This window comes from Staurois parvus, unplaced genomic scaffold (assembly GCF_062004578.1).
Source record: "Staurois parvus isolate SC_StPar_1 unplaced genomic scaffold, SC_StPar_1.0 ptg000594l, whole genome shotgun sequence".
Lineage (NCBI taxonomy): Eukaryota > Metazoa > Chordata > Amphibia > Anura > Ranidae > Staurois > Staurois parvus.
In genome coordinates, this window is record NW_028318390.1 from 411,636 (window position 1) to 425,292 (window position 13,657).

The following is a 13,657-nucleotide window of genomic DNA, read 5'->3' on the forward strand; positions in this document are numbered from 1 at the left end:
CTCAATCAGGACATTGTTCTGTTCTCGTTCTTTCTTAGTCCTCAGTCAGAAAGAGAGAGATCTTTGCATACTCTGGATGGCACAAATCAGAAATTCGCAGGCTCTTTTTGTGCTACCTGACAGACCCAGGAAGAGACAGGCAGCATCCAAGGTGACTATTTCGCATTGGGTCTGCCAGTTGATCATTCAAGCCTATAGTTTGAAGGGTAACATCCCACCATTTAGGATTAAAGCACACCACTATCAGGAGTGTGGGGACATCTTGGCAATCTACCTTCAAGTGTCAGTTGCTCAGATATGCAAGGCCGCTACATCGGCTGCGGATCACACATTCGCAAGGTTTTACCAGGTGGATGTCAGATCTGCAGAGGACTCTGCCTCTGGCTACAGCATCTAACAAATGGCTGTATAGTTCTTGAGGGATTGTTGGTGGCTATCATGGTGTCATCCTCCCCTCAAACTTATTGCTTTAGTACATCCCACATAGTCATGAATAGCCTGCTTTGTGTCCCGTGATGTATGATAAAGAAAATGGATTTTTTTCTACATACTTTACTGTAAAATCCATTTCTTGGAGTACATCACGGGATACAGAGGTCCCACCCCTCTTTCTGGAATGTCATAGCTTGCTACAAAAACTGAAGTACTTCCTGTAGGAGGGGTTATATAGGGGAGGACTTTCTGTGTTTGGTCGGCCAGTGTCCATTCACCTATAGGTGGTATATAACCCACATAGTTATGAATAGCCTGCTCTGTGTCTGTGATGTGCTCCAAAAAATTGATTTTACAGGTAGGTATGTAGAAACAATCACATTTTTTTTATCCCCCAACTTTTTTCACATTTATATGTACTAATTTAGGTTGAAACAAAATACGGTTGTAGTATATACAGTACAAATTACAAGATCTACAGTAAATGTTCTCAGAATTGTAAACCTGCTTTTAATCCACAATTGCAATGGATGGTCAAATTTGCTATTACAGAGATACTCTGGGTCTACCTTCTGCTATGCAGTTTCTAGTTATGGTAGCCAGTTGAGAGAAAGGTGTTATACATCCAAAGCATTGGTTCTTAGACTTTAACTATTCCTTGCCTGATTATGAAATGTGGTGAAACTAGTTCTGTTGCTTTTTGTTCTTTCTGTACCATGTAAATACTGTATATGCTTGGGCTTACTTGTATATTTGCATTTTGCTATATGACAAATTGTATTGCAATTTGACTGTAACATGCTGAACCTTGTCTCCTTATTTGTGGTTTTTTGCTTGTGGCTGTTAAAGGCATTATCATCTTTAACTGCTTAAGGACCGTCCTATAGCAGATATACTGCTACAGGGCAGAATCATGTGTATATATGTGGTTTTGCATTTCCGGGTAGGGGGCGTGTGCTGCGGTTCATGGCCGTGGATGTCAATCACCAGGTCTCAGCCATTAATTGCCCACCGGTGACTGGTGATTACTGAGCATTTCCGTCGGGGAGGAAGATTTGTTTACAGTCAAGTCTTCCCCCCCCCCCCCCCTGTCAGCTCAAGCACACTGTTTGGGATGACTGTGCACAGTACAGCCATCCCGATCAGAGAGTGCATACAGTGAAGAACACTCCCCCGCCCCCTAGTAAAACACTCCCATCACATAGTTAGCCCTTTGATCTCTCCTCAAATTAACCCCCCCCAAAATGTCCGCCGTAGTCCCGCTAAGTCGCTGATCACCGCCGTTACTAGTAGGAAGAAAAAAATCCGATTATCTATACTGCCATTTGTAAATGCTACAACTTTCACTTAAACCAATTAATTTAGCTGTGTTGGGATTTTTTTTTAGCAAAGACATGTCGCAGAATATATTTTATCATAAATTTGATGAAATTTTATTTTTTTACTGGACATGTTTACTAGCAAAAAGTCCAAAATATAATTTTTTTTAATCTAAAAATTTTGTTGTTTTTTTGCTTATAGTACAAAACATAAACGCACAGGCGATCAAATACTACTGAAAGCTCAATTCGTGGGATTAAAAGGACATACATTTCATTTGGGTGCAATGTTGCATGCCTGCGCAATTTTCAATTAAAGTAATGCAGCACCCTAATGCAAAAAATGGCCTTGTCAGGAAGGGGGGTAAATCCTAAGGAGGGCAAGCGGTAGATAGATAGATAGACAGAGAGAGAGATATAGAGAGAGAGAATCTATCTTGTGGGTGTGCTTTAGTCGTGCTAAAAATGATTCTAAAAAATGAAAACTAAAAAATGAAAAAAATGAATTCTAAAAAATGAAACTTAAAAATGCCCTGAACCTGAGAACATATACAGTGCCTTGAGCAAGTATTCGTACCCCTTGAAATTTGCCACATTTTCTCATGTTACAACCAAAAACGTAAATTTATTTTATTGGGATTTTATGAGATAGACCAACACAAAGTGGCACATAATTGTGAAGTGGAAGGAAAATGAGAAATGGTTTTCTTAATATTTTTACAAATATGTGAAAAGTGTGGCGTGCATTTGTATTCAGGCCCCCTGAGTCAATACTTTTGTAGAACCACTTTTCGCTGCAATTACAGCTGCAAATATTTTTGGGTATGTCTCTACCAGCTTTGTACATCTAGAGAGTGAAATTTTTGCCCATTCTTCTTTGCAAAATAGCTCAAGCTCTGTCAGATTGGATGGAACAGCTTTTTTTCAAGCCTTGCCAAAGATTCTAAATTGGAATTAGGTCTAGACTTTGATTGGGCCATTCTAACACATGAATATGCTTTGATCTTTACTTTTCCACTGTACCTCTGACTGTATGTTTAGGGTCATTGTCTTAAAGGGGACCTCCCCAGTCTCATGTCTTTTGCAGATGCTTAACAGGTTTCCTTCTAAGATTGCCCTGTATTTGGTTCCATCCATCTTCCCATCAACTCTGAACAGCTTCCCTGCCCCTGCTGAAGAAAAGCATCCCCACAACATGATGCTGTCACCACCATGTTTCACGGTGGGGATGGTGTGTTTAGGGTGATGTGCAGTGTTAGTCTTCTGCCACAAATGGCATATTGTTTTTAGGCCACAAAGTTCAATTTTGGTCTCATCTGACCAGAGCATCTTCTTCCACATGTTTGCTGTGTCCCCCACATGGCTTCTTGCAAACTGCCAAAGGGACTTCTTATGACTTTCTTCTTGCCACTCTTCTATAATGGCCAGATTTGTGGAGCGCACAGCTAATAGTTGTCCTGTGGATAGATTCTCCCACCTGAGGTGTGGATCTTTTGCAGCTCCTCCAGAGTTATCATGGGCCTCTTGGCTGCTTCTCTGACTAATGCTGTCTTGTCAGCTTAGGTTGATGGCCATGTCTTGGTAGGTTTGGTACTCTTTCCATTTTCGGATGATGGATTAAACAGTGCTCTGTGAGATGTTCAAAGCTTGGGATATTTTTTTTGTAATCTAGCCCTGCTTTAAACTTCTCCACAACTTTATCCCTGGCCTGTCTGGTGTGTTCCTTGGCCTTCATGATGCTGTTCATTCAGTAATGTTCTCTTAAACCTCTGATGGCTTCACAGAACAGCTGTATTTATACTGAGATTAAATTACACACAGATGGACTCTATTTACTAATTAGGTGACTTCTGAAGATAATTGGTCCACTAGATTTTAGTTAAGGGTATCGGAGTAAGGGGGGCTGAATACTAATGCACATAATGCTTTTCAGATATTTATAAAAAATTTTGAAAACCATTTATGTGTTTCCTTCCACTTCTTAATTCTGTGCCACTTTGCGTTGGTCTATCACATAAAATCCCAATAAAATACGAATCCCAACCACTGCATCACCTGCCTGGAGTTTGCCTGTTCTCCCTGTGCCTGCGTGGGTTTTCTCCGTGTACTCCTGTTTCCTTCCACACTCCAAAGACCTGCTGGTAGGTTAATTGGTTCCTGTCTAAATTGGCCCTAGTATGGCTATGTGTGAATGTGAGTTAGGGACCTTAGATTGTACGCTCCTTGAGTGCAAGGACTGATGTGAATGTACAATTTTTACAGTTGTGTTCAAAATAATAGCAGCCAGACATCACTAACCTGATCAATCACTGTTTTTGGTAGAAATTATATTTCTACATGGCAAATAATTTACTAGCAGGTGTAGTCGAGTAATATAAATCCAACAGACCCAACAGTCATGACATGCATGCTGCTGATTCTGTGTAATTGAATCACTAATTGAAAGGGGCATGTTCAAAATAATAGCAGTGTGGAGTTCTATTAGTGAGGTCATTCATTCTTTGAAAAACAGGTGGACATTATTGCCCTTATTTAAGGAAGGAAGGCAGCAAATGTTTTGTAAATGCTGGTTACAGTGCATTTCTCTCTGAAATTCTGAGGAAAATGGGTCGTTCCAGACATTGTTCGGAAGAACAGAGTACCTTGATTAAAAAGTTGATTGGAGAGGGGAAAACATATAAAGAAGTGCAGAAAATGATAGGCTGCTCAGCTAAAATGATCGCAACTGCTTTAAAATGGTAACCAAAACCTGAAAGACGTAGAAGAAAGCGAACAACTACCATTCGAATGGATCGAAGAATAGCCAAAATGGCAAGGACTTAGCCAACAATCAGCTCCAGGAAGATCAAAGAAGGTCTAAAGTTACCTGTGAGTACTGTTACAATTAGAATACACCTATGTGAAGCCAAGTTATCTGCAAGAAGCTCCTGCAAAGTCCCACTGTTGAAAAAAAGATGTGCTGAAGAGGTTACAATTTGCCAAAGAGCACATTGACTGGCCTAAAGAGAAACGGCGCAACATCTTGTAGACTGATGAAAGAAAGATTGTTCTTTTTGGGTCTAGTGGCCGGAGACAGTTTGTCAGACGACCCCTAAACACTGAATTCAAGCCACAGTACACTGTGAAGACAGTGAAGCATGGTTGCGCAAGCATCATGATATGGGGATGTTTCTCATACTACGGTGTTGGGCCTATTTATCGCATACCAGGGATCATGGATCAGTTTGAATACATCAGAATACTTGAAGAGGTCATGCTGCCTTATGCTGAAGAGGAAATGCCCTTGATATGGGTGTTCCAACAAGACAACGACCCCAAACACACCAGTAAACGTGCAACATCTTGGTTCCAGACCAACAAGATTGACGTTATGGAGTGGCCAGCCCAATCCCTGGATCTTAATCCAGTAGAAAACTTGTGGGGTGACATCAAAAAGAGAAGAACTGTGGAATGTAGTCCAATCATCCTGGGCTGGAATATCTGTTCACAGGTGCCAGAAGTTGGTTGACTCCATGCAACACAGATGTACAGCAGTTCTCAGAAACAGTGCTTATGCAACTAAATATTAAATGATTCAAAGGAAAGCAAAATCTTCAAACATTTTTCAGTTTATATAGTGAATGGTTGAGTTTGTAAAGAAGAATACAAACACTGCTATTTTTTTTTGAACAGTCTAATATTCACTTTTCTTCAATTGTTTTAGAGGAACAACACAAATTTGATATACTTCATGTTTTGATTTGGAATAGAATGTGTAGTGTTCCCAATGCATTTGTGTGTATGGAAATAAAAGCTATTAGAAGGATTTTGAGCATTATTCACTTTTTTCAACACACTGCTATTATTTTGAACACAACTGTATATAAATGTAAAGTGCTGTCTAAATTGACGGCTCTATATAAGTAACTGTAATAAATAATTTATGTTTTTGGTTGTAATATGACAAATTGTGGAAAATTTCAAGGGGTATGAATACTTTTTCAAGAATCTTTAGATTAAAAAGATTGTAGTCTTCAGAGGTCCTCCTTTGAGTTGCTGCTAAGTGGCCTCCATTTTTTTTTTCCCCTGAGATTTCTTATTCAGAAATTGGCTTTTCTTTTTTCATAGTTACACAGTTGAGAAGGTAAAATAAAAGATACAGGTCCATCCATTTCAAACTGTTTTAATCTCCCAAGAATTTGCTCCAAGTTTCAAGATGAGCTTTAAGGAAAACATCTAAAGTTTTTTTTGACTTTATAAACACCCTCAAATCCCACGACCTGGGGAAGGGAGTGTCACTGTTGTTTTTTGGTGTTCCACCCCCCCCCCCCCCCCTCAAAATTCTCTATTTATAATAATCCCCATCCTATCCAGTTCACACCATTGATCACACAGGAACATGTTGTGTGAGTCACATGTTATTTGGGTGCAGTGCAATTTCAGCCCGTTTATTTATGCTTGTTGAAATCCCATAAGACCGCACCAACAGAAGTGCATGCACTACTTTATAAACACACAGTAACCGGATCACATGGTACTACTGTCAAATTAACAGAGACTTGCTCCGGATTTCAAGTGCAGTGTGTTTTCAAGGCGGTGTGGTAAACATGCACAGAACACTGGTTTCCCACACTGCTTTCTAGTGTGAACTGACCCATAGTCAGTGGTTTTCGAGATTTGGTTAACATTCTATGTTGAAAGCTCCTTAGGTCTCCTATTTCCTTAGTGTTCAGACTGGTGTATATATGAATTGTATTTTGGCTTAAAACTGCCTGAAGAGCAGTATTGACTGAGGCTTTCACATGTACATATCCATGCTAGGATTGGCTAAGGTGAGTGCCAGTTTTTACCACTTCCATACAGGGCACTTTTACCCCCTTCCTGCCCAGGCCATTTTTCAGATTTCAGCGCTCTCACACTTTGAATGACAATTGCGCAGTCATACAACATTGTACCCAAACTAAAATTCTATCATTTTCTTCACACAACTACAGTAGAGCTTTCTTTTGGTGGTATTTAATCAACACTGGGGTTTTTCTTTTTTGCTAAATTAACAAAAAAAGACTGAAAATTTTGGGAAAAAAAAAAGTTTTTTTGTTTGTTACAAAAGTTCGCAAGTAAATAATTGTTCTTCATAAATTTAGGCCAAGATTTATTCTGCTACATGTCTTTGGTGAAAATAACCCAAATTAGGATGTATTTTTTTGTTTGTAGGAAAGTTTTATAGAGTTCACAAACTATGGTATATATCTGAATATTGATCAATCCTGAAGTACTGACAGCCAATCTAATTTCTTGAGGTCCAAGAATGTCAGAACAGTACAGATATCCCCCAAATGACCTCTTTTTGCAAAGTAAACAGTCCGACGTACTTCATAAGGGGCATGTCGAACTTTTTGAAGTTGTAATTTTTCGGAAAATTAAAAAAATTATTTTCATTATTTTTTTTTTACATATTGTCACCAGTGCAGTACAGCAACATTATATAACTGGCATGGCGGTGATCAGGGACACTGACTGGTGACAGTATGGAAAAAAAATTTTAAATTTGCTTTTTTTAAGATTTTATTTTCCTATTTCACTGTGACCAAAGTAGTACAATGTTACCATATTAACATTGTACTATTTTGGGGAAGTGATCAGTATTATATATATATATATTTATTTTTTTTTACACAATTTGCTTATAGCAAAGAATTACTTTGCTATAAGCAAGCATTTACCTGAATGACATCGATTCATTCAGGGTTTTTTTTTTTTTTTTTTTTTTGTGCTTAGCTCTGATTTGGCCACGGCTAATCACATGACACAGCTGGGCTGTGATTGGCCCAGCTTGTGCATGTGATCGCTGTGACCATTCGCAGCTAGACCCACTAGTATGCAATGGATGGCATGAATGAAGCCATCCATTGTATACAACTGTCATGTGACCTGCTGTGATTGGTCACAGCCGGCAACGGGGCAGGTACTCAGATCTGTCATCGGCCGTGTCCGAGGTACACGGCCAGTGACAGATCGCGCCGCTGCACGTCTCTACGGGCAAGCAAACTGCACATTCCCGATAGGATGCCATATGGCGTCCACCCGGAGGGACGAGGGGTTTTGCAGGCTGCCATCTGGTTATAGGCCGGGTGGGAACCTGTTAAGCTACAATGTTCATTGCTCAAATGGATGAGTTTTTCTTACACTGACATCCCTATTATCCTGAGTGCCAATGAGGCTCTTACACCTCAGCCTGGACAAGCACCACAAAATACTCATGGCCTTATTGCGAGTTTTATTTTGAGTGTTTGGTTTTCTTTTTTTGTAAATGTTGTTTATTTTCATACAGACCGATGCTTCATGTCTGACTTGGGAAGGACAGCAATATCAAGGGAAGGATGCGATTATTGAAAAATTATCAGTAAGTGTTTTCCTTGCTTAGTGGGATTTTTTTTTGTGTTTAACTCGTGTGTTTTTTTTTTTTTTTTTTCCTTTCTTAAATAAACACTGGATTCCCTTGCTGTATTGCTCATAGATATGTTCAACTCTAATTTATGCTGTGCAGCAAAGTTCAAATGCCCTCTATTGACAGCTATCAGACATGTTGTGTTGACCGGCTCTGGCTGTGTCTCCAGTACACTTTCTGTGTGGCAGTAAACCCTAAATATGTGTTGTCTATCATTAATTGAGAAACATAGTTCATTCAGAAAACCAATTGTTACACATCGTGACTTGCAACTGGAGTAAGCTATGTGCAGATAAAAGCAGTCTAAGGTGCTAAGCACAAGCCAGTGACTGCTTTCTGGAAACATTCTAGAGAATATTGGCATAAACCATTGTGGAAAGTGTGCTGGCTAAAAGACGTGTTTGAAACTGCCCATTAAATACCATTTATATTTCTCCTAACCCTGTATGTTAGAGGTACTTGGGTTCCCTAGTGTTTCCTATTCCTTTGCTCCCTTGCTGCTCTTTTTAGTCTGAGAGCAAAAAAAGGAAGCGCACTGTGCCTTTGTTAGGCCAAATTCCTGCCCAGATAATAGATGATGAATGGGTTACATGTTCCCAATCATAGAAGTATCAGGTGTTTAAGTCTGCCGGCAGTTGAATGGAGCAATGGTAACACAAAAGCAAGGTATATGCCAAGGTGGGAATTAGTGTACCCGAACGGTCTAAAAAGTTAGTCCTTCACGGACGAGTGGTAGAGGGGAAAAAAAGTTGTAGAACCCCCTTTGATGTACCCACTGCTATGTCCACCTAAGATCCTGCTGTACATCTGATCCTACTTAAGTTGTATCTGTTTATCTGTAGCTCTCTCTCCTCTACAGCCTTCCAAAACACATATTACATAGCACCTGAAGTCCTGAAAAGCAGGGTGCAGGGATCTGAAGTCTCCCACTGCAGAGCTTATTGAGGAGAGCTCTGAGCCCTGATTGGAGTGAAGAGACACACCCCTCTCCTCACAGTACACAGCAACATGCACAACTGCTGTCTATCAGACTGAGTGCTAGAGCTCTCCTCCCCATCTCCAGTCTCTTGGAATCAGGAAAAGCTGTCAGAAGTGACTCATGCAGATAACAGGAACAAGGCAGCAGTAATACTTCATTTTTTTTTCTGATTTCACAGGTGTGTGCAATTTTAGGACCTGATATGTTTGGTGTCCATTTACTTTATGTAACACCATCTATTTTACCATAAATTGGGTATAATATTGTTTGCAGTAAAAGTTATTTTAGTGTATTTTCTTCTGAAAATGTGTTTTTACATATTTTAAGTATCGTGTTAAATAAAAAAATTGCGACTGACACCTTTTTTTTTCTCCACCGTCTCTGCTTTCAGGAAATAAGCGTTTTGGGGGTTTAACCACTTGCCCTCCAGAGGAGTTGCCCCCCTTTCTGACCAGGCCATTTTTTGTGTTAGAGCTCTGTTTTACTTTAACTGCTAATTGGGCGGTCATGCAACGCCGCACCCAGATGAAATTTACATCCTTTTTTTTTCCCCCACAGATTGAGCTTTCTGTGGTATTTGATCGCCTGTGCGGTTTTTTTTGTTTGTGCTATAAGCAAAAAAACTGACAATTTTGAGAAAAAATAAAAACAATATTTTGGACTTTTGCTATTAAACATGTCCAGTAAAAATTTTTTAAAAAAATTAAATTTCGTCATAAATTTAGGCCTAAATGTATTCTGCTACATGTCTTTGCCTTACTGTAAGCACACTGATCGGGATGGCTGTGCTGTGCACAGCCATTCCAAGCAGTCTGCCCAAGCTGACAGGGAGGAAGACTGTTTGTAAACTAAATAGTTTTCCTCCGTGTCGGTGGATGCCGGTAATCATCGGGCGCCGGCAGGTAATCACTCGCTGGGACCTGGTGATTGGGTGATTGACATCCGCAGCCGCGAATGGCAGTGTAGGTAGGGTATACGCATGGCTTGTTATCATCCCCTACCCGGAAATGCAAAATCATGTATATATACGTGATTTTGTGCCGCCGTGTAGCAGCATATCTGCTATACAGCGGCGGTTAAATTAAGTGTAGCGCAAAATGCACATTTTAACATTTTTGTTAAAATGAGTGGTCAAGGGCACAGGACAAAGTAATTTTATGTACATTGGATTATGCTGCTGCTTTTAGGAGATTGGACACTTGCAAACAAAGCTGTAAAGACAGTCTAGCCCCTCCCACTCTTATTATGCTTGTTTTTTTTTTTTTGCCATTGTTCTAGGATAGAGAGCACCTTTTTCATTTATGAGATTCCTGCCTCAGCAATTTGCACTGGCCTAAATTGCATGTGTCTAGCCAAAAACTTTTTATTTTAAAATTTTGGTAGAATAGGGTAGGACTAGAACTTCTGTTAGGATTTTACTACTATCTGATCATTATTACTTGGTTATATGCAGCTGCCTGAAGGTGATTGAACACTAGCAAAAAATAAAGCTGCAGGGACTTCCGCCTGTATTTCCTCTCCCAATCCTAGATAGCCTCAGTTTATTGGCTAGTGTTCTTAGGTGATGGACCTCTTCTCTCTGCTGAGAACTTACCTTCTTACTATAGAGGTTTTTTTCTCTTATTCCACCAAGGTGGTTCTCCCAGGGGCAGACTGACAACTCATGGGGCCCCCGGGCAATAGGTGATCATGGGGCCCCTGTGCCCTTGCCCAAACTCAAAAAAGCCTATGAAAAAGGTACCAGGGGCATCTCATGGGGCTCCCTACCGGCCCTCGGGCAGTGCCAGAGTTTCCAAACGATCATTCCGCCCCTGGGTTCTCTGGTCATGTTTTCTGCTGAACCATAGCCACTGTGGCTCCTTCTGCAACTTCTGAATCTGAGCTTTGGTGAGAACATGCTTGGACCTTGTCAGATGGAAGAAGCAGGGTCAGCCTGCAATGATGTTGATGCACTGGTACTGTTGTAGGAACTTCCCTTGTCATGCAGTGTAATGCGTTCAGTTAGCTGCTGGGTGCTTTACAGATCCAGGGCCATGATCAGCTCATGGCAGAGCTCTGTCCTTGAATAACCCTGCCCCCTTCCAGTGGTTGTGGCTGGAAGCACTGGGATTTCTTTACATTTGGTGGCATTATTGTCTGTAATTATGTACCTGAGTCTGTTCACCCCCAAGGCATCCAGCTTTGGGTCCTTTAAATTGTCTGAACTAGCTAAGACTTTTTTTTTTTTTTTCCTCATCCAGGTAAGACCTTTTAATTCTAAAGGCTTTGCTCAGCAGTATCTTATTTGAAAGTGGGGTGGTTCCTCTGGTAGAGCCTGCTATTTCTAGTGAAAATATATATATGGTGCCGCGCTCTATCAATCATGCACCATCAAAACATAATCTGTGAAAACAATAGTGCACCATATGCGTGTATATGTTTACCCCTTATATCTATCATTATAGTGCATTAAATCTAGACATTACACAATACGTTCTTTAGTCAATATTCCGGTGAAGATCTTAAATTCTATAGGAGAGATCCTTTATACAATATAGTATCAGTCTCCCAATAAATGCGTAATTAAGTTCAGTATACTCTCCTCTATGGCAGTAGTATGGTAGGTATGGTGTGCAATAGAAGCTGCTCCGCAGATCAATATAATAAACGGAATCCTTTCCTTCCTCAGCAGACTGAGCGCATCCTCCTCCTCGATTGGAACATAAGAGAAAAAAAGATGCATAGTGTCTTATCTGGGGTGTAAGACTTTTAATGTGCGTTGGTAATGCACTCACATGTAAAAACTTAAAGTTGCGCTTTGTATATATATAAAACCGCAGACAGCGGTGAGGTCAGCCTTGTTGGTGTGCCTGCGCACACTGTCAGTACTCGCCGTGTCTCAGTGCGGATGCATCTTTTCTCTTATGTTCCAATTGAGGAGGATGCGCTCAGTCTGCTGAGGACGGAAAGGATTCAGTTTATTATATTGATCTGCGGAGCAGCTTCTATTGCACACCATACCTACCATACTATTTAAACTGCCATAGAGGAGAGTATACTGAACTCAATTACGCATTGCATTTATTGGGAGACTGATACTATATTGTATAAAGGATCTCTCCTATAGAATTTTAAGATCTTCACTGGAATATTGACTAAAGAACGTTTTGTGTAATAATGTCTAGATTTAATGCACTATAATGATAGATATAAGGGGCAAACATATACACGCATATGGTGCACTATTGTTTTCACAGATTGTTTTGATGGTGCATGATTGATAGAGCGCGGCACTATATATATATATATATATATATATATATACAGTGGGGATCAAAAGTTTGGGCACCCCAGCTAAAAATTTGTATTAATGTGCATAAAGAAGCCAAGGAAAGATGGAAAAATCTCCAAAAGGCATCAAATTACAGATTAGACATTCTTATAATATGTCAACAAAAGTTAGATTTTATTTCCATCATTTACACTTTCAAAATAACAGAAAACAAAAAAATGGCGTCTGCAAAGGTTTGGGCACCCTGCAGAATTTATAGCATGCACTGCCCCTTTTGCAAAGCTGAGACCTGCCAGTGTCATGGATTGTTCTCAATCATCGTCTGGGAAGACCAGGTGATGTCAAGCTCAAAGGTTTTAAATGCCCAGACTCATCTGACCTTGCCCCAACAATCAGCACCATGGGTTCTTCTAAGCAGTTGTCTAGAAAACTGAAACTGAAAATAGTTGACGCTCACAAAGCTGGAGAAGGCTATAAGAAGATAGCAAAGCGTTTTCAGATGTCAATATCCTCTGTTCGGAATGTAATTAAGAAATGGCAGTCATCAGGAACAGTGGAAGTTAAAGCAAGATCTGGAAGACCAAGAAAAATATCAGACAGAACAGCTCGCAGGATTGTGAGAAAAACAATTCAAAACCCACGTTTGACTGCACGATCCCTCCAGAAAGATCTGGCAGACACTGGAGTTGTGGTACACTATTCCACTATAAAGAGATACTTGTACAAATATGGTCTTCATAGAAGAGTCATCAGAAGAAAACATCTTCTACGTCCTCACCACAAAAATCATCGTTTGAACTTTGCAAATGAACATATAGACAAGCCTGATGCATTTTGGAAACAAGTTCTGTGGACCGATGAGGTTAAAATTGAACTTTTTGGCCGGAATGAGCAAAGGTACGTTTGGAGAAGAAGGGGCACAGAATTTAATGAAAAGAACCTCTGTCCAACTGTTAAGCATGGGGTTGGATCAATCATGCTGTGGGGTTGTGTTGCAGCCAGTGGCACAGGGAACATCTCACGAGTAGAAGGAAAATGGATTCAATAAAATTTCAGCAAATTTTGGATGGTAACTTGATGCCATCTGTGAAAAAGCTGAAGTTAAAGAGAAGATGGCTTCTACAAATGGATAATGATCCTAAACACACCTCGAAATCCACGGGGGATTACATCAAGAGGTATAAACTGAAGGTTTTGCCATGGCCTTCACAATCTCCTGACCTCAACAT

At 40.2% G+C, this 13,657-nt stretch overlaps 1 protein-coding gene across 1 annotated transcript in view; it reads left to right on the forward strand.

Moving 5' to 3' along the window:
- NUTF2 (nuclear transport factor 2) overlaps positions 1-13,657 on the forward strand; it is a 125,729-nt gene that overhangs the window by 58,366 nt on the left and 53,706 nt on the right. The window contains exon 3 of the mRNA XM_089692554.1: positions 8,062-8,133. Within this exon, the coding sequence (XP_089548680.1) occupies positions 8,062-8,133 (72 nt within the window). The remainder of the gene's footprint in view (positions 1-8,061; positions 8,134-13,657) is intronic.